The 20,745-nt window shown below is 44.3% G+C and overlaps 2 protein-coding genes across 2 annotated transcripts in view; both read left to right on the top strand.

Annotated features, from left to right (window-relative positions):
* The first annotated feature begins 2,806 nt into the window (after positions 1-2,806).
* jpt2 (Jupiter microtubule associated homolog 2) lies at positions 2,807-12,119 on the top strand. The gene is made up of 5 exons (XM_083648755.1): positions 2,807-2,951; positions 3,887-4,038; positions 7,308-7,453; positions 10,160-10,196; positions 10,593-12,119. The coding sequence occupies exons 1-5, from the start codon at positions 2,896-2,898 to the stop codon at positions 10,868-10,870; spliced, it is 669 nt and encodes a 222-aa protein (XP_083504881.1). The 5' UTR covers positions 2,807-2,895; the 3' UTR covers positions 10,871-12,119.
* Positions 12,120-16,440: 4,321 nt separating this feature from the next.
* The window catches only part of mapk8ip3 (mitogen-activated protein kinase 8 interacting protein 3), a gene marked incomplete at both ends in the record, with an annotated part of 40,699 nt that continues 36,394 nt past the window's right edge, over positions 16,441-20,745 (top strand). The window contains one exon of the mRNA XM_083650029.1: positions 16,441-16,746. Within this exon, the coding sequence (XP_083506155.1) occupies positions 16,441-16,746 (306 nt within the window). The remainder of the gene's footprint in view (positions 16,747-20,745) is intronic.

Below are 20,745 nucleotides of genomic sequence, written 5' to 3' on the forward strand. Positions count from 1 at the left end.
CGTCAATGACGATGAAAGTTGATTTGGAAGACAAGACAGTGTTAATAGTGTTTATAACACACATGTATAATACTCTGTTTGCTCTATCACTGCTTAATGATTTATAAGTGATATCTGGAGAGCGAGGAAGAATGAGAGCAAGAGAGAACTAAATAAAGATTAAATTGACATGAGACATTGACGAGGAATTGAATTTGGAATCTGAAATTGACGAGGAACCATTATCCTTCTATATTTTGACACAGCAAAAACACGCTGTTTTGTGTCAAGAAATCACAACTAAACGCTGATTGTCAGATAGATACTACCAGGCACAGAAATTGATCTGGTTGCGAAACTAACTATAACTGCACTCTCTGAACTCAGACAACTTAAAATAAACGTAATGTTAACGGTGATACTTGCATACTGAAATGTACATTCAACGTCAACATAACGTTAAAGTGTAACTTAATGTTAAAAAAATAAATAAACGTATCGTCACAGAGTTAACGCTAGTTAGTTAGACCACGTTATAATGGACATGGCAAGAGCCATGTCCATTATAACGTGGTGCAGTTAGCATTGCTAAGTAACGCTAACTGCTGTTGTTGGCTAACGTTGGGGAAGCTATGACAAGTTACAGACACTGCTTGTCAGATAATGGTTATTTTACGAAGAGCCTCAATAACTTGTGAGTGCAAGATTTGTAATAAAGTTTCCAAATACCTTAAATGGAGGCTGGTACGTGGTATTCCCGAATCGAAACACAAGCTAACATGACTAGCTCTTCACGACTTCAGCTAGCAGCGGTTCTGCAGTGGCTGACAGTTCCTGCAAAGCGGTTCCCCACGCGCTTGAGCACGCCCACTACTACTCGAAAACAAATGCCGTGATTGGTCAGAAACACACGAGGACCTGACGCGGACGGTAATAAATAAGATTGACAGGGGACCCTTCCAATGGGTAGGGAGAGAGGGAATTGCAAACGACCGATTGTTTTTCCTTCTGTTATGCATTTAAAGCTGTTATTTACGATATTATTAGTATGCATTTCAGCGTTTAAAATCAATCCAACGCTTGAATAAAAGTTTTAGTACATTTGCTGTACTGCAGCTTGATTACAATGAGTTTTGCGTCACAATCAGTCCTGCCGGTGAAGTGATTGACATTTAGAGAGTCAAATCAAAACTGATATAGCCCAGTGAAATTACAGTATGCGTGCACTCGTTTTAGGGCTCCCGGTCGGCCGGTTGGCCACGTACCGTCGGGGCGGAGCATGGAGTTTGCAGCCGTTTTCCAGAGGCATCCGCCCGTCACGTGGACAGGAGGGTACAGGATGCTCTTAAACGAGCGCGCCTTATCATTCGACCGCAGCTTGGATTGATGTTTTTTTTGACCAGTGCTATTCCTCTGTCACAGTTAGGGCGGAGATACAAGGCTGCTGGTAGGAGATACATCTAACTGCAGACCCGCAGAGCCAGCTGGCTACGCCTCTTGACACGGTCTGGCTACGCCTCTTGGCACGGTCTGGCTACGCCTCTTGACACGGTCCAACAACGCATTAAGAGTTCGTGTGTGTCAGTTCTGCCCAGGCTAAGAGCCCCTATCTCGGGTACCATAGACCCAGGCAGGTCCCCTTACCTCCACACTGCCTCTGCCCAGGCTAAGAGCCCCTATCTCGGGTACCACAGACCCAGGCAGGTCCCCTTACCTCCACACTGCCTCTGCCCAGGCTAAGAGCCCCTATCTCGGGTACCACAGACCCAGGCAGGTCCCCTTACCTCCACACTGCCTCTGCCCAGGCTAAGAGCCCCTATCTCGGGTACCAGACACCCAGGCCAGCCCCCTACCTCCACACTGCCTCTGCCCAGGCTAAGAGCCCCTCTCCCGGGTACCACAGACCCAGGCAGGTCCCCTATCACCACCCATCCCCTACCCAGGCCTGGGGCCCCCCTGGCAGCCACCAGACACCCAGGCAAGTCCCCTATCACCACCCATCCACTACCCAGGCCTGGAGCCCCTCTCCTGGGCACCAGAGACCCAGGCAGGTCCCCCTCCACTACCCGCCCTGCCCCTCACCTTGCCCGGGTACCACACCTCCGGCAGAGACCCCCCACCTCCAGGACCTTGCGCACCAGGGGGTCCTGTGCCCCCCACTCTTATAACGCAATATCCACTCCAACAAGGGGATTATTCCTGAGAATAATTTTAATATTGATTGTAATTCTTGCCATTTTTGTAATACAGAGATAGAGACAACAGATAATTTATGTTTTTCACTGGATTAGCTACTAGCTTTTGGTCTAATTTGAATTTATGGATTAAATATAGCATTGATGCACTACCACCATTTATACTTGAAACTGTCAAATTTTGAATATTCATTGAAGGTAAAAAAAAATATTTTTTAATGAACAATGTAATTATTTTGACCAAATATTTTATACAGAAATGTAAATACTGTATAGCAAAACTCTACTCTGTCTACAACCTTTAAAAAGGATTTAGAAACATTTTCCAAATCCATAAAATATACATATGAAAAACAAAATGTGTTGGGTGAGTTGAAAACGAGCCTAACTACGCTCAGTGTGGAAGATAGAAAGCATAATTGTTCTTGTAATTCTTTAAATCAAGAGAAAAATAACGAGTATTTTATTTTGTGTGGAAGATAGAAAGCAACGAGTATTTTATTTTGAAGGGTGATGTGTATACCAGACCGTGTCAAGAGGCGTAGCCAGACCGTGTCAAGAGTGTCAAGAGGCGTAGCCAGCTGGCTCTGCGGGCTCTGCGGCGCTGCAATTATATGATGTTGGCTGGTAGGGCACACGCAAGCAACGCTACTGCTGGTCCGGTTGCTAACTGAAGAAGTTGTTTGTCTTCGGAGTTTTGACGGCTCAAAATAAAATCACAATGACTTCGACGAACATGTATCAGGGGTTGGGCAATGGTGCAAAACCAAGTTCACGGTAAAGAACATTCATTCGGGTACCTTGATTAGCTTTTAAGGAAACGGCACACCTTATTTCAAGTTTAGGTAACGTTAGCTCGGTCAGCTAATCTTGTTCTTGGCTAATTTCGTTAACGTTATCTAGCTAGCTTTACGATAACTTCGTACGTACAGGGCTTTGTGTAACGTTAGCCATGCGGCAACACCGCCCTCACACTTCGGCTTTTAGGTTAGTTAGCTTCTAAAATATGTCGTAGTTAGCTTATCTTCGTGTGGTCGTTCAACTTGAGGTGTCATGGTTTGAGGTGGCGAATTTAGGCAAGATTACAGTTAGCTTACAAGCTAACTGACCAGGCGTTGTCTGTCTGGTGCGCCTGCGGAAGTGAGAAAGCCACTTCAAACTCTAATCTGTGTTTGTTAACAGAGGCGTTGCGGCTCAAAGCGCCAGGTCTTGGTCATCTTGGTTTAGCTGCCTAGCTAGTCCAAACATGTTTTGGGCTTGTAACTTTACTGGAGGACACGTTTTGTCTGAGAGATAACGTCATGTCAACCCGCAGAACGAAATTAGGTTACGTTGCCAATGTCTTGCTCATCAACAAACCATGCATATCTCCTGGGACATTACACAAGACATCTACCAATCGTTAGTGCCCACGTTAAATTTGACATAGAAATGCATCTGTACATCAAGTAATTTTAATAAAATATCTATCAACCTCTAAAATTACAGTGCACTGCACACACTCTATTTTGATAGAGGACGACAGAATAACAAGCACACATTGAAAAATTGCCATGAGACTTTTTTTCTCTCCTTTTTGACTAGTCACTGTGCTTTGTGTCTGAGTGTAACCAGTCTGTCATGTCACCACTGTATCAGGTCATTGGAGAGTAGCTTGGATAAATAACGGTTGGATAAGTTACTATAAAGATTTTTCTTTTTGTCTCCTGCAGAGTCTTGCGGCCTCCTGGAGGTGCCTCAAGTAACCTGTTTGGTGGCTATGAGGAAGATGCTGCACCATCAAGAAGGGCCAATAAAATGGCCTCTACGATTTTTGCTCCACCGGGCGAGCCCCAGGGAGGCCCAAAGCGCTCCAACCCCCCAGGTTAGATCAGCCTGTCTGGGCAAATGGCTGAGTAGAGACAGGCCAACCAAAGCATCTGTCAGTGCCCAGAGTGTGAAAACCGTCGCTATAATGTGATCATTCCAGTGTGTACAGAATGGTTGAGTTGTTCACTTGCATCTTTCTCTGTACCTCCCCATCCACCCCCAGGTTTTGTTTAATATATGATATGTATGTGCTGTTCACAGTTCCCTGTTGAAAATTGTCTCTCACTCCAGACAGAGACCATTCAGTCACCCTGGCTGGCTTATCTACCCCCTTCACTGTGGCATGAGCCTTTCCTGAAATAGTCAGTGAATTTCTGCCACTCTAGAAAGGATGCAGGATATATTGGTGTATATTTACCAATATACACAGGGTTTACTGTTGGAATCCTTTGTGCCATAATCCAAGGCAAGCATATACAAAAGCCCAATAAGGATGATCAAAGGATGATGTACATCCTTTGAGTCACAAATGGTGACTATAATGTGACTACGCTGGCATAAATCTATAGGACCATCAGGCAGGCAGAACCATTCAGCCGCTACTGTACATGGGTTGACACTGAGTGTGGGCTTGTCACCGAGGTTATCAAGTGGACACCCCACCTCCCACACACACTCAACACCCTGTACTTAGGCACATGCTTAGCCCTAGTTTCTACCATTACTCTGTAATTTTAGAACCCACTATTGATCTTGGAAACCGGTTGAGACTGCTGATCAAGCTGCTTAAAATGCTCAGCTCAGCAGTTCAGGAACCAAATTGTATCAACACTGAGGTCTTGTTACCATGTGGCTTTACAGGTAGATTGTGGACATTGTTTATACTGTAGTAGGCTACAGCTAGGGATGCATGGATGCCACTTTTTTCCCCCAGACCAAGTAAAAGTAGTGACTTTTTGGTACTTGCCGATACAGAGAACCGATATGAGTGCTTAATTAGGGTCGATGTGTATGTATGTGTATGTATATATATATATATATATATATATATATATATATATATATATATATATATATATATATATATATATGTAAGGGATAATGTATACTGAGCCGGTGATTACTGTGGAAATAATGACCGACAGGTGAATGATTTAGCCCGACGCGCAGCGGAGGGCTTAATATTCACCTGAAGGTCATTATTTCCAGTAATCACCGGCTCAGTATACATTATCCCGCTTAGAACACGGCCTACAACTAAATCATTCAATAATCTGACAAAAATAATTATTCAAATAGATTTTTTTTATAGCGTTTTCAACACAAAGCGGTTTCATTCGTAATTGGCACACAAGACACCACAGCTGCAACTGGTTGGCCTAATTAGTAGCGTCTGCGGACAAAATGCTCTTACCAACTGATTAATCCAGGTGTGGCAGAGCAGCGGTCGGTTGTCGAGAAATAATGACCGGTGAATATTGTTGATTGACCAATCAGAATCGAGTATTCGAGAGAGCTGTGTTCTAAATATATATATAGCACTTCACCTTTATTACCAAATATAAAAACATATACAAGAAACATAAATCACATAGCAAATGTGAGCATCATATCGAGCTATCCTTTTCTGATTCTGTTCATACAGGCATCGCAGACACAGGCACCCCAATAACCCAATTCTGACCAGTATGTAATCACCCCAGAGAAGTAATGACCTCATTCAGTCTGTGTGGATGCAGCTGATGACTGACCTCTGATAGCTTTTTTATTTCTCCTCACAGAATTCTATGCAGGCAGCAGCTTTTCCCACGCAAAATGCACTGTGTGAACAGCCAAGCTTCTCTGTAATGCATTGTTGTCTGTGAGCCTTTTTCTGCTTTCAGGTTAAAGAAGAATTTAGCTACTTTTCAACTTGGACATAATTTTTTTATTTTTTATTTTTAACGAATCAGTGCAGATTTTTTAAATTGGTGCAGTATTGAGCCTGGAACAGAGGCAGCGGGGGCATCGGGGCACCGTGCATGTACGTCCTATAAAGAGCTTATTTTTTGCCATGCACTACCGGCTCATATAATTATATCATACAGAGAGAACTGGAAGTGCTTCTATTTACCTCCATCTGCCTGCTTCAATGGCTCTGGGACTGTAAGCCTGAGAGTCTCGCGAGAGTTGCATTGTTGCAGGATGAATCAGCTGCAGTTGGGCAGCTATGTTTCGTTTGGATGAATGTAACCAAAAGCGTAGCTAAACGGTTTTGGAAGTTATCGCTGAATATTTCGCTAATTTCAAGAATATGGATGAGGCATTTGAATTTGATGTCCACCCGTATTTATTTGAGACAGAATAATGCTATTATGGATACAAACTGAGCAGCTGGCAGAGAGAGGGGGGAACAAGCTACTGCCAGGTAAATACAAGCGTTCATTTTCTCTCTTAAAATAACAGTCTGAGCCTGTGTCCGTTGCAAAAAATAAGCTTGTTTAGTGGCGGTACGGGCAGGCTACTGAGGCAGGAGGGGCATCTGGGCAAAGCGCCTGCGAGCTTGGTCAATACTGCACCAATTTCAAAAAATTCTGCTACAGTAGTTACTAATGCATACAAATTGACATAAAAAATTACGAAAATAGGGTCCAGGTTGAAAAATACAAAGATTCTCCTTTTATGTCATCTTGCCGTAAAGTGGTATCTGGTGCGGTCATATCAGTACTGGTAGAAGTACAGTACCAGACCGTAAAGTGGTATCTGGTGCGATCCTATCAGTACTGGTAGAAGTACAGTACCAGACCGTAAAGTGGTATCTGGTGCGGTCGTATCAGTACTGGTAGAAGTACAGTACCAGACCGTAAAATGGTATCTGGTGCGGTCGTATCAGTACTGGTAGAAGTACAGTACCAGACCGTAAAGTGGTATCTGGTGCGGTCGTATCAGTACTGGTAGAAGTACAGTACCAGACCGTAAAGTGGTATCTGGTGCGGTCGTATCAGTACTGGTAGAAGTACAGTACCAGACCGAGACGATACCAGTTTGCATTCACTGAAATGCAATGAAAAGAGAAGCACATGCAGCTAAAATGGTTCCTATTGAAATGCTTGAAAGTTAACGTTTCAATGAATCTCACACACATAACTGTGCTGTGAATGCTGCAAGAAAATGGCAGTTATAGTTCAGAGCTCTGCAGTGCTTGGTTAGGTCTATCAAAACAGTTTTCTTTTGAAATGAAAACATACTTTGACTTATCTGATTGTCTTTGTTCTTCTACTTGTTTGAAGATTTTAATTTGAAGTGGACCTATTTATCTTTTTGTTTAATGTATCGTTGGTGTAGGTGGGAGGAGTAGTGGAATATTTGGGTCAACTGAAGCTCCGGCTCAACAGAGACCCCAGCCTGCAGGTGGACCAAGCAGCAACATTTTCGGGGCTGCAGAGACGAGTGCCCCAATCCAAAGCTCCACCCGGGGCCACGCGCCAAAGGTAGGCCAAGCCCCTAAATGTACAGTCATGTTTCACTTTAGTGGGGTCTCTATTTTTCCTGTCTCTACCCACCCACCCAGGCGATTCAGAATCAGAATCAGAATCAGAAAGACTTTAATGATCCCCGGGGGGAAATTGCGACAAGTTGCAGTTGCTCGCACTCAGGCATGAAATATCCATATAACACAACATAGCATAACACAGCATCTCCCTAAACGTAAAAAACAGTCAATACAATAAAATAAAATAAAATAAAATAGAATAGGGTCAATGGGATAGTAAAAGTAAGTAGAATTGTAGAATAGCATTCAATAAGTAGTTACAGTTACAATCTATGTACAGTACGTGTCAAATTGCAGTTATTGCACACTGGAATTACCGTAAATTCCGGACTATAAGGCGCACCGGTATATAAGCCGCAGCAGCAAAATTGACTGTTTTTTACATATATAAGCCGCACCGGACTATAAGCCGCGGGTGTTTTTATGTTTAATTACCATATGTAAGGGTTCGTGCACAGAGAGGAATGTCGGGAAAGAGATGGCTGTTTGGGGAAGCTCCCATTTATTAACATTTCAACAAAAGGTGCTGTCAACAATCAAACCAGGTACCGTAATCCTTGTCTTCATCTTTTAGGTGAAGGTGCAGCGTCAAAAACAGAGTCAGAGTCAAAGTCAAGTCACTAATCCTCGTCTTCCTCTTCTTCCTCCGTACTGAAACCAGCAAAGTCCTCAACTTCAGTGTCGGAAACGAACAGGTTCAGGGTGGCTTCGTCAACCACTCTCCTCTCTCCTTCGTTGTCACTCTCAAAACCAAGGAACTCCTCTTCGTCACTGTCGGTGTCGGAATCGAACAGCCTCTGAAGGCGCCCAGCTGTGCCGGCGTCATCATCACGCAGCAGTCCAGCCTTTCGGAACCCGAATGGAGTTTGTGGTCTTGATGGCTGCTTTCACGGAATCTGTTATATGAGCCCTCATGCTGTCGAGAACGAGCAAAGCTTTTTTTTGGTGAAAGAATCCTCCAGGGCGCTTGACGTAGCACTCAGCCAGCCACTCCTTCATGACACTTTCCATCATCCACCCTTTCTTGTTGACTCTGAGGCATATCCCACTGGGAATTTTCTCTTTCGGCATCGTAATCCGCTTAAAAATCACCATTGGCGGCAGCTTTACTCCAGATGCAGAGCAGGCCAGAACACAAGTGAAATTCGTTCTCTCGTGCCCAGTGGTTCTCAATGTGATCGACGATTCACCTTTCTTGTTAACAGTCCGAGTGAGTGGCAGGTCGAACGTCAAAGGCACTTCATCCATATTTATGATCTGCTCCGGTTCGATGGAATATTCCTTGATCTTCCTTTGTGTGAATTCGCCGAAGTTTGTGATTTTCTCCTGGTAGTCGGGGGAGGGAGTTGTTGGCCGAGTGGCCGTTTGCTTACCGTAATTACCATATGTAAGGGGTCACGCACAGAGGGGATTGTCGGGAAAGAGATGGCTGTTTGAGGAAGCTCCCATTTACCGTATTACCGTAACATTTCAACAAAACAACATAACACAACACCACCTTTGTTTATTTTTACAGTGCACACAGTGTCCGCGGTGTGGTGAAAAGAGGGCAAGAGAGGAAATTAAAACAGAAGTGGATTTATAGTTAGAAAGAGTGCTAAAAAAGAGAGATTTTATTTATATATTTTTTTTTTTTTCTGAAAAAATCCATAGATAAGCCGCACCGTTATATAAGCCGCAGGGCCAAAAAACGGGGAAAAAGCCGCGGCTTATAGTCCGGAATTTACGGTAAATCAAATTGCACATTACGTGTGACGTAACTAAGGCACAGCTATCCAATCGGCTGACTCAGCTGACTCTGCTCAAGCCAAGGGCAAACCAACGAGACACGGTAGCGATGAGCGCTGCCATTTCAGTGGCGGGCGAGGCAACGAAGGACGCTACGCTAGTCAATCTCTAGTTGAAGTTAAATGGGCCATCTGTATACAGCTCCAGAAAGTGTAAAAAAACAAACATCACATTCCTCCAACAGCTTGTGAAGAATAATGCAAGTGTTTTAACAACTGCACTGTGGGTCCAAAAGTCCAGAATTGACTTGTCCTTTTATTTTCCTCATTGACACCCTACAGTAGGAAGCAGCGACTTCTGCCTAGGGAGTGTGTGCGAACAGAGCAGTGTCATGTACAGTATACTCAACACATTCATCCAAATGTACCGATATATAAATTGCCAGCGTCCACGACTTTTTTATTTATTCATACAGTCACTGGTTTCCTTGGGAAAACTCAGAAAAGCCATGTCATTTTACTGAGGTGTTTATCATGCCTAGGGAAAATTGAAAGTGTAAGACGTTTTGGAAAAGCCATAAAAATGTACACTTGCCATACTATCATGTTTTGGTCATGTGTAAAGAGCTTGGTTGCTGGTAGATACCGGAACCTTTTCTGATATACCGGTAATACAATATTTATGCCTGGAAATAAATTTAGTTCCTTACTGCAGAAATACAAAATGATGTCTATAGCTAGCTAAAATATTTAGAGGGTTGTGCATTCACTGACAAATTGCACTAAATTGGATTTGTTCAAGAATTTGAAGCTTTAGTGTTAGTTTTGAGAAGAAGCCAGAAGAAAAGGAAACCTGTGTTACATCCTGACATTGATTCAAAGTGTTAAATCTGTTTTGTCTTGAATTTTGTTTACAGGACAATTTGAATGTGGGGCCTGAACCTGAGCCACCAGGTGAGTTTGACAAAGTTCACGTCAACATTTTCCATTATGTAACAGATTTCTCTCATCACGTTTGCTTTGGAATGTACTTTACAAACGGTATGAGGCTAGACCAACTTGATGTCTCTTACTGATACTCCACTCACTGCCTGTTCTGCTTGGATGCACATGATCCTATTAGACGTGGGTAATAAAATGTGTACCTTTTTTATTATTGGTTTTACTGGTATAAATTACACTTTAAAGGCACATGAGGCTAGGATACCAGCCAATGAGTAGAGATTAAAAATACAGTGCTTTCTTTAGACGGGGATGCAGTTGGTACAGGGTGCAGCAGGGTTCATACCGGGAATTTATTTTGAGACTATTTTGCAGTTTTTTTTATGCTGGCTTTTCCCCCTCTTGAAGCGCCCCAGGCCAATGTGAGCCCACCCGAGGTGAAGGAAGAGCCCGCTCCCCCAACTGTCAGCCCAACCACAGAGGAGCCTGTTGCTGTCGCAGCCTGTCCAGAACCACAGCCCTCCCCATCCCCATCCCCATCCCCATCCCCCTCCCCGTCCCCCTCCTCCTCTTCCCCTGAGCAGGGGTCAGAAAAGAACCACGAGCCCCACCTGGGACCCATTCCTCGTGCTCACAACAGGGTCATCAACCCCCCAGGAGGAAAGTCTAGTGTTGTATTCTACTGAACACGCTCACCTACCACTCCTCCTAGTTTTTCCATGCACTCCTTCCTGTCTCTCATTCCAACTTGTTTTCCCCCTCCATTACCTTCAACTGTCTGACTAACTCCAAGTCAGGAATTTGTCTTTCTGTTCAAACTAAATTCCTGGTACAATCTGTTGTCCTCAAATTCTTGCACTTTTAGCCCTGTTCCTGGCACCCCTCTGTCTGATGCTTTCGTATATTTTGAAACCCTCCTCATGCAATCAACCAAGCATTGAAGCAACCAGTCAATCAACCAACAGGCTAGCTATTGTGTAATCACTTGACTGTGACATTCAGTCAACAACGTTGCGGTTATCATTTCTGTGTTTTAGATATTCTATGTTGGTAAAAGGTGTTTTTTCCTCAATTTGAAGGAAATGTTGTGGCTTTTACGAATTGAGGACATTGCAAGAAGGTGTTCTGAGATGGTCCTGTTTTCAGGTGATGTGATCTGACTTGAGTGTAAATCCATTGCAGATATTTGCTCAAATTTTAGCTACCTAATGTAAGATGCATCAGGGAGTTACACCAGTGCCAAGTTGTGAGCGCTACCAGTTCTTCATTACCTGACTATATAGTAAATGTTTTGGTGGGATTATTCCAAATTAGATTGTTAGACCACACATTTAATGACTGTATATTCAGACAATACTAATTAACTACGGTAATTAATACTGTATAATCAGAAGCCTGATACCATCCGTTCATTCTTTCTGACTTCCCATGTTGTTCATTTTCTCTTTTCGCATTGCAAGTTTAATCACATGTCAGAGCACAAACTCTGTTCAGGAAGAAATGCCAAAAATTGACTAAAGAAACAAAGATGGATGCTATTGCCTGCTCCCAAACTTTTCTATTTCCTCAAAGAAATTCCATTTAGATTTTATGTCACGGAGGCTAATGGCGAATGTATTGTGCGGGTGCTATTCTGCTCTGTCATCATTGCTTGCTTTATTTGAGAACATGCTCTTCGCTTGGGGTAGGCCTCGGTTTATGTTTTAAATTAAAACGGCTGAACACAAGTGAACTCTGGAAAAGTGCATGGCCGGCCTGAGTCAAGGTGGGCTGAAGACCCTTAACAATAATCACCTTCTCACCACTTCACGGCTGCACGTTTGTGGTATTTTGGTGCCAGCCTGTCCCCTGAATGTTGATGTGCCTGGCAGGCAATGAGCATAGCAGAAGACGACAACCTGTGTATTGCAATAAAAAAAATGTTTTGCATTTGGAGTTTTGTTTTGTTTTACTGTTGTAATCCGCATTAATTGTCACTAGATTTGAAATTAAGTAACGGAAATGATGACTAAGGAATAACAAAATCCAAATAGAAAATGTACAATTGTTATGACATCTGAAATCAAATAAGTACCTTGTCAGGAACAGTGTTAATGTGACATACCCAAGCCCAAGTCTTGGCTACTCCAGATTTAATGTAATTGCTTGATTTGCAGACACTGATGCCTTTGTCTGGCTTGGTCCTCTGGCAGCAAGCTGTGTTCCATGTTAAATAGCCACACATCACCTAGGCTGGGGAGTTTCTGTAAGTTATTTTCGTTTAAATTTTGCTACTGCACATTGGAAACTGGCACTCTTATTTGGTAAAATCTTAAATCAGGAGATGGTTTGAATAAATAAGAGGTAGGCTATCCAGTAGTAGGCTATGTACACACAATGTGGCCTCGAGAATAAAAGCAGTTGACATCCCACTATAATAGAGTTGTGCGTAAAAGGCCGGGCAAACACAATTTTTCAGTCCCAATCTGTCATACTCTATGATCCAGACAACTGACTGAAAACAAGATCGCTGTAAAGCTAACTGAAAGCCCTGCAAATATGAGTCGTTCTGCAGGCACAACAGCCACCAGCATTGCAACCGATGTACAGTAGGCTAGAGGCTGATGAGGCAAACAGGCCCCAACCAGACTAATGGTAGATGATGCTTGTATTGCCTCAGAAGTGCACGTGGATGCTGCTGCCTCTGAGGTTTTGCTCCACCTTTTTGTCCAGCATCCTGTGAAAACAGGCAGGAGGAAAACTACAGTATGAGTCAGTTTTACATGTGTGAGCCAAACCTATCTTCGTTATGGCAATAGTGAATTTTAACATGTTCAACATGAAGGGGCCTGATACTAAAAGCAAACTTATTTCTATATCCATATCTTTCTGCCATTGTCTAGCTAATTTGATCCAACATTGTTCAGAGTTAGCTGGTTGAGTTATCACATGACAGACTTGTATGTGTTCACGTGCTTGTGTTGTTAAACAAATGAGGGCCACTGAGAGCCAACATGCATTCAGTCATATTATGGCCTTTTTTGCATGGAGGCTATGTGGTGGGCTGAGTGGTGTGAAGTGTCAAATCACACTCTCAGTGTTTCACTGCCACCTACTGGATGGGACGAGAAGGACAAGCTCAGTGCTGATTAAACAAACGATATTCATATTTTTCAGCAGTTTAGAGTTTACAATTTATTCATCCCTGACCAGTGTTGGGCAAGTTACTTGGAAAATGTTATCGTATTACTCCTTTAAAAAGTAATCAAATCACTTATTATTTGGTATCAAAAGTAATTATGTTATAGTAGGCTATAGTCACATTACTATATTACTTTTGCTACCCCCTTCTGAAAAACTGACATACAACCTGTTTAGCCAACTCCAGTTTTGTCAGCCTCTCATTTGCCTTTAACAAAAAAGTTACGTGAATTCGGTGATACCATGCAACCTGGGGATTATCCTCAATCTTATATTTCTCCACCTTGTATAGGCTACATTCCAGTCAGGAATGTATCCATTGCAATAGGTTTTAAACTTTGTCCAGCTCTTTATGCAGAGTGAAAGGCTAAATTTCTCACTGACTTGAACAAATGTCTTCAAGGTCCTTGCCATACAACTGGTTAAAGGATTTCAAAATGATAAATGTAGTCAGTTCCACGCTTTCATATCATATGGTTGCACTGCAGGGTGGTGCCAACCCTGCAACGACCTCATCTGCCTTTGAACCACTCGACCACAAGCCCACCCTTACCTGGGACGGCTCTGATGCTGAGGGAACACGTGGCTGAGAGAACTTAGGACCTATTTTGGATGGGGGGGGGGGGGGGGGGGGGGGATTTATGAGGGAACATAGGGCTGAGGAAACATAGGGATGACCCCCTTTTGGGAGCACTCATGGCAAAATTAACACCTGTTAAAACCTATTTATACAGACGTGCTGCTTTTCTGTAAGGATGCTTCTCATCAAGGGTGTCACTTTGTTGGCCAAATGACATTGTGGGACATTGAGTTGACATCAGCTCAGGTCACATAGAATGAGTCAACACCATGGCGTTGACATGGTGTCATGGTGACATGGTGTTGGCTTGATGGTTGTCAACACCATCAAAAATGTATCTCACCTCACTGGTGAAGTTAGAGCATGCATGCTCTAACTTCACCAGTGAGGTGAGATACATTTTTGATAGATTACAGCTTGCACTGTTTAACACTCACTGTGCACAGTGTGATATGAAATTCACACCTCTGCCTGTGCAGCGGAAGCAGAAGACAATTAACAGGCTTCATTTATATCGAATGGGAGACTATTATGCAGAGAGAGAATAATTGCATAATGGGGCATCAAGGCCATATAGCCTACTACAGAGTTGACATTGACAATATGAAATTACTCTGCATCAAAAGCACATCAAGTACAGTCATCTATGCATCACATCCACAGCTGCAACACCATGTCAATCAAACAATGCCAATATCACATCTATTGTAGAAAGCACCAGTGCATGTCAGTCAGCCCAGCAATAACAATATCCAATATCACTGCCCTAAATATGACAAAGTAGAAACAACTAAAGGAATAACATTACTTTTTTGGACAATGCACATTTGTTTCTTCTATATCTACATTGTATGTTTTCTTATTGTGCGGATAATTCTCAAAGCAATCTTATTTGTTGAGCTCAATGATCAAAAGACAGTGAAGATGGTTGTGGACTACGGTAGGAATGCAGCCCCACCCTCCCCCATCACCCTGAGTGACTCCGCAGTCATTCCACTTCCTGGGGTCCATCATCAGTTGGGAGCTGAACATCAGAGCTCTCACCAAGCAGGCACAACAGAGGATGCACTTTCATTCATTCACTTGCTGCGGCAGATGAAGAAATTCAAAGTGCAACAATGGTACACACTTCTACACCTCCATCGTTGAGTCCATCCTCACATCCTCCATCACTGTCTGGTATGCTGCTGGTGCTACCCTCAAGGACATCTGCAGACTGCAGCGTATCATCTGCTGTGCTTAAAAGGTGATTGGATGCAACCCGCCATCCCTTCAGGACACTGAAGCGGTCTCATAAAAGCATGGCCGACCCCGCCCACCCTGGACACAGACTCTTTGGCCTAACATCTGTCAAGTTAGCGAGATGGAAAAATAACTTCCTGTCATACATTTTAAAATAAAACTGTGACAGTCGCGACAGACGTCACCCCCCCCCCCCCCCACCCCAATTTTAATTCAATTCCACCTCATTAGCCTTTTTCACTTCCCACCCTGTTTGTCTAAATTAAGGCAGGAAGTAACACAGGTGCAAGCAAAACATTAACGAGGGGGCCCCAGCACTGGATCACAAATGGTGTCAGAGAAAAAAGATTGGAAGTTGGAAACCCCCATTAATGTGCTCCTTGCACCTGTGTTACTTCCTGCCTTTGTGGGAAGTGAAAAAGGCGAATTCCGGTGTGACCCGGCGCGCGGTGTTGTCTCGGCTGACTTGACGCAGCGAGTCGGCTCAATGCAGACGGTGTGACGTCACCACAGTCGGTCAGCTGGCCCTGGTCTCTCCATCTGAAAGCAGGGAGAGTCTCTCCGCTACGGAAACATCACCGCCACCGTGCCTGGCCACTCAGCATCGGCCGCTCGCAGGGGGGGAAACATGGCAGAAACGATGCTATAGTGGCGGATTGGGCGTCGGCGGGCGTACGGAGCGCCTACGTTTGTTTATTTATTTACCTATTTATAAATTTATTTATTTCGCTGCTGCCAGTAATGGCTGGGATCCATGGTTGCGGCTGCTGCTGAGAGGGAGGCAGGTGCATTGTCGAGGACGTTTGGCTTTCGGTATGGATTCAACGAGGGCCGATCCACAGGCTGGCCCGGCCCCGCACCACATCTGCTGCTCCCGGGATCGGATGATCACATCGTGGAGGAGACGGTAGCTGCCTGGGCGCACCCAGAGGCTGGTGGTCGAGGAGGGGGGCCTCTTTACATCAAAATACAAGAACCAATTTATCAATACCGAGCTCAAGGTTATGCGCTCTAAACACGCTAACTACATACCTCGCAACAACCAGTCTTGGTTAATTAATCTGCGATTTTGATATGACATAATAGTGTTTTCTTTATAAGGGAAGGGTGTGATTTCATGTGCCCCTTTCTGCGTTGACTGGATCCAAACCCTGTGATAGTCTCGCCTAACGTTATTAGGCCCAAACTGCTGGAGATTCACAGCCTCCTCATCTGGAAACCCTGAAGCCGCTGGCTCCAGCAGCAGCTGCCAAGATGATGGAGCTTCAGATAGACGAGGTGGTCTACCAGGACGACTACGGCTCGGTGTCCGTGATGTCGGAGCGCGTGTCGGGCCTGGCCAACAGCATCTACCGGGAGTTCGAGCGGCTGATCCGCAGCTACGATGAGGAGGTGGTGAAGGAGCTGATGCCGCTGGTGGTGAACGTGCTGGAGAACCTGGACGCCGTGCTGACGGAGAACCAGGAGCACGAGGTGGAGCTGGAGCTGCTGAAGGAGGACAACGAGCAGCTCATCACCCAGTACGAGAGGGAGAAGGCGCTGAGGAAGCAGGCCGAGGAGGTGAGTCCATCAGCCCGCAGCATCACCCACGCACCCACCCAGCCTGCCCTGCCCTGGCTCACTGCCGCCTGGAACTCCACTGGTGGTGACAGTGCACGGAGAGGCTTCATCTGATTCATGCCCGTGTCATGAGAAGGTTACACAAGTCTCCCTGTAATGCGTACCATTGGTGGAATGTATAGCCTAAGTGCATTTACTAAAGTAGGCTACTGTAGCCTACTAGAATTGAATAAGCTTAAAGGTCTACTTTGAATAGACTACATTTGATGCTGGCCTAATAGGATACTGGATACTTTAACTCCACTACATTTCAGAGGGAAATATTAGGCTACCTTTTACTCCACTTGATTTATTTGAGAGCTTTAGTTATTAATACGTTGCAGATTTAAATTATTAATAGCCCACAAATTATAAATCAATGAAGAAATTATGATATACATGTATTTGATAATAAAGCTACCCAGCAGTCTGTATAGGAATATTAAAGTGATAATTCTGGATCCATCCTTCATTGGAGAATGTCTTAGAGAAAGCATAAAACATATATTATTTATTTACTTTGTCAACACATGCAAGCAAAACATATTCAAAGGTTGGACATATACAAAGTGCTTACTCATAACGATTTCGGTCCAAACTTATTTTTGATGATTCTTCCTCCATTTGATTTTAACTTTGCAAGGTTAGATTCAAGGCTGCTGGTTCAGAGAGTTGGTTCTGTGAGTTCTTCATAAGTTAAACTTGTAGCAAAACACACTGGCATTTATGGATCACAGTATGAAGCCTTTTCTGCAGTTCTGCTCAAGCATTTAAATGAGATGACCATCGACCTGCTTTCTTAACAAGGTTACAAGGTGCTAAAATAATTGAAACAAAAAACTGTAAAATATTGTATTCAGAAAAGTAATAAAACAAAAGTAAGCTAAAAAGTTATTAGGATTATGACACCAAATTAACTCCAGCCACCAGCCAAATGCTGGTAAAATATAAGCAAGTGGCTGGTAGATTTGCTTCAGTCACCAGCCGAAAGAACAATGGTAATTTGAGTGGCTGTAATTTTGCAGCCTGATTAAAACGTTAAAACCTTTTTAAAGGAGATTTTAAAGAAGAAACTGTATTGGCTAACCTATATAACAGTCTGAATCACTGGAAGCAGGCTGCGGCGATAAGCTCTGCCATTGGCTCCGACCATTTCAGTCGGAGTCAAAGGAAATCCCTTTCCGTTCCCTGCGTGTCTGCTCTCAAATGCCTCCGCCACTGTGAAACAACAACAACGCTAGCTAGCAACCTAGCAACCTACACACTGAAAATGGCAAGTTTTGATGAAGATTCAGATTGTGAAATAAAGTAGGCCCCCTTGGTACTTTCAGTCGATGGTTGTAAAGATAACAGAACCTTCTTTCCCGCTATACCAGACTACTCTCGAAATGGAGATAGTCTGGCAAGCGAGACTAGCTAATCTAAGACCCTCAGCAGGCCATTCCAAAGCCTTGGTGCTCTGATAGTAAAAGCTCCATCACCCTTTGTGACCAACCTGGACCTCGGTACCGAGGTCAGAGGCATGGTTTGGATCAGGAGCTCAGACATGTAGCTGGAAGCCAGACCGTAAGGCCTTAAAGATTATCAATATAAAATCGTAAAATCAATTCTAAAACTGACAGTAAGCCGGTGAAGTGCAGCTAAAATCGGTGTGATATGTTCATATCTTTTTGAACCAGTAATCCGCCTTGCAGCAGCATTTTGGATCATCTGCAGCCGACTTAGAGAGCTATGGCTGAATTTGGAATATAATGAGTTGCAGTAATCTAATTTGGGTGCAACAAAGGCAACTCGTTTTAGATCAGCATGGGGAAGAAATGACCTTATTTTTGATACGCTTCTCAGCTGAATAAAACACGATTGGACAATCCTTGTAATTCTGTTCTTAAAACGCAGGTCAGAATCAAATAACACACACCCATTCTTTGACACCGGTTTCACATTGGCTGATAGGGTTCCAAGTGTGTCCTTCAAAAGGCCTATCTGATTTGGAGGTCCAAATAGGACAATCTCTGATTTGTCTGCATTCAGCTGTAGAAGGTTTTGGGGTTTATGAATGTATGCAGCCTTAGTTAGGCAGGCCTGAAAGTAAGCTATAGATAGCAGATGAAGTGGGTGCTTTAAAATTGGAAATACATCAAGAACACCAGCAATAAAAAATAAAAACAGATCAATACAAAACTATTACTTTCCCCTCCAACCCTCTCCTCTAGCCAGTCTCTTTCTCCACTCTGAGCAGTGTCACAGCCCCCAGTCTCTTCTCCACTCTGAGCAGTGTCACAGCCCCCAGTCTCTTCTCCACTCTGAGCAGTGTCACAGCCCCCAGTCTCTTCTCCACTCTGAGCAGTGTCACAGCCCCCAGTCTCTTTCTCCACTCTGAGCAGTGTCACAGCCCCCAGTTTCTTTCTCCACTCTGAGCAGTGTCACAGCCCCCAGTCTCTTTCTCCACTCTGAGCAGTGTCACAGCCCCCAGTCTCTTCTCCACTCTGAGCAGTGTCACAGCAGTGGTGGGATCTAACAGGCATCATAAACTGTTCTGTAATCCTGCTCCCATGTAAAGAGGCCTCAGCATATCAGTCGCAGTCCAGCTCCTATCAGCTTAGCTCAGCTTTTAGTCTGCCTCATCACCTAGCAGCTTGGCTCTCTCTCTCTCTCTCTATACGTCAGTTTTGTTCTCACTTTAAAGCTAAGTTAAGTTAAGTGTCAAATGCTTTCTGGTCCATATTCACATTTTGGTGCTAGCCTCTTGTTACTTCATGAGAGGGGGAAAATGTTTATGCATTTTGTTTCATCCAGACTAAAAATGACATTGCATTTTACAGTAAGTATTCATACCTGAAATCAAAATCTACTGCAATGTAAGTGTTTTAAGTGTGGAATTCCAACAATTGCAGCTTGTAGCGGCAGTAGATTCCCAGCCTACGAACGCGAGGGTCGCAGGTTCGCGCCCCTGTGTTACCTCCGGCTCGGTCGGCCGTCCATACAGGCACGAATGGCTGTGTCTGCGGGTGGGAAGCCGGATTGGGGGTATGTGTTCTGGTCACTGCACTAGCACCTCCTCTGGTCAGTCGGGGCGCCTGTTCGGGGCGGAAGGGAACTGATGGGAATAGCGCGATCCTCCCACGTGCTACGTCCTTCCGGTGAAGCTCCCCGCTGTCAGTTGAAAAGAAGCGGCTGGCAACGGCATGTGTCGGAGGAAGCATGGTGCTAGTCTACGGCTCCCCCCAGATCGGCAGAGGGCAGCAGGGGGAAATTGGCCAAGTACAATTGGGGAGAAAAGGGGGGGTAATAATAATAATAAAACCATGAATGTGATAGGTGCCTGGGGAAGAGAAATACTCTAAATGTCAAGATATTCCTTTATGTGCCCTTTAGACTTGGATTTACCCTACACCGGAGGGGTCCGTCCCCTCCTTCAGCAATTCAAAGTTAACCGGATTTTCTGTTTGAGCAGTTAAGAGGAAAAGTCTTAGCAGCACAGCCATAGATTTGTTTGGATTTAGTGATGTCATCACAACTACTACCTAAGACTTGGAGACGGTGGCAGTTCATGTTAAACCTGGGATTGAAAAACTGTGAGTGATTCTCTGATGTCAGGGGGGAGGGAGTTCCAGAGCCTGGGAGCTGCCCTGGAGAAGGCTCTGTCACCGAAACTGCGGAGGTTGGACTTGGGGGTGGAGAGAAGGCTGGTTGAGGTGGATCTGAGGGACTGGGTGTGAGGGTTGGTAGGGGGAGAGGAGGTCGGTGAGATATGAGGGGGCCAGTTGGTGAAGGGCTTTGTATGTGATGACCAGGATTTTGTAGTTGAGCCGAGACTGGAAGCCAGTGGAGCTGTTTTAGGACTGAGGTGATGACGTGGTGCCAGGGTTTGGTGTGAGTGAGAAGTCGGACGGCTGCATATATAGCATAAAGCAAGCATCTACAATTCAAGTTGTATTTATCTGCCTTCCAGTGTACAGA

The sequence above is a fragment of the Poromitra crassiceps genome, assembly GCF_964638095.1.
Source record: "Poromitra crassiceps genome assembly, chromosome: 13".
NCBI classification, from domain to species: domain Eukaryota; kingdom Metazoa; phylum Chordata; class Actinopteri; order Beryciformes; family Melamphaidae; genus Poromitra; species Poromitra crassiceps.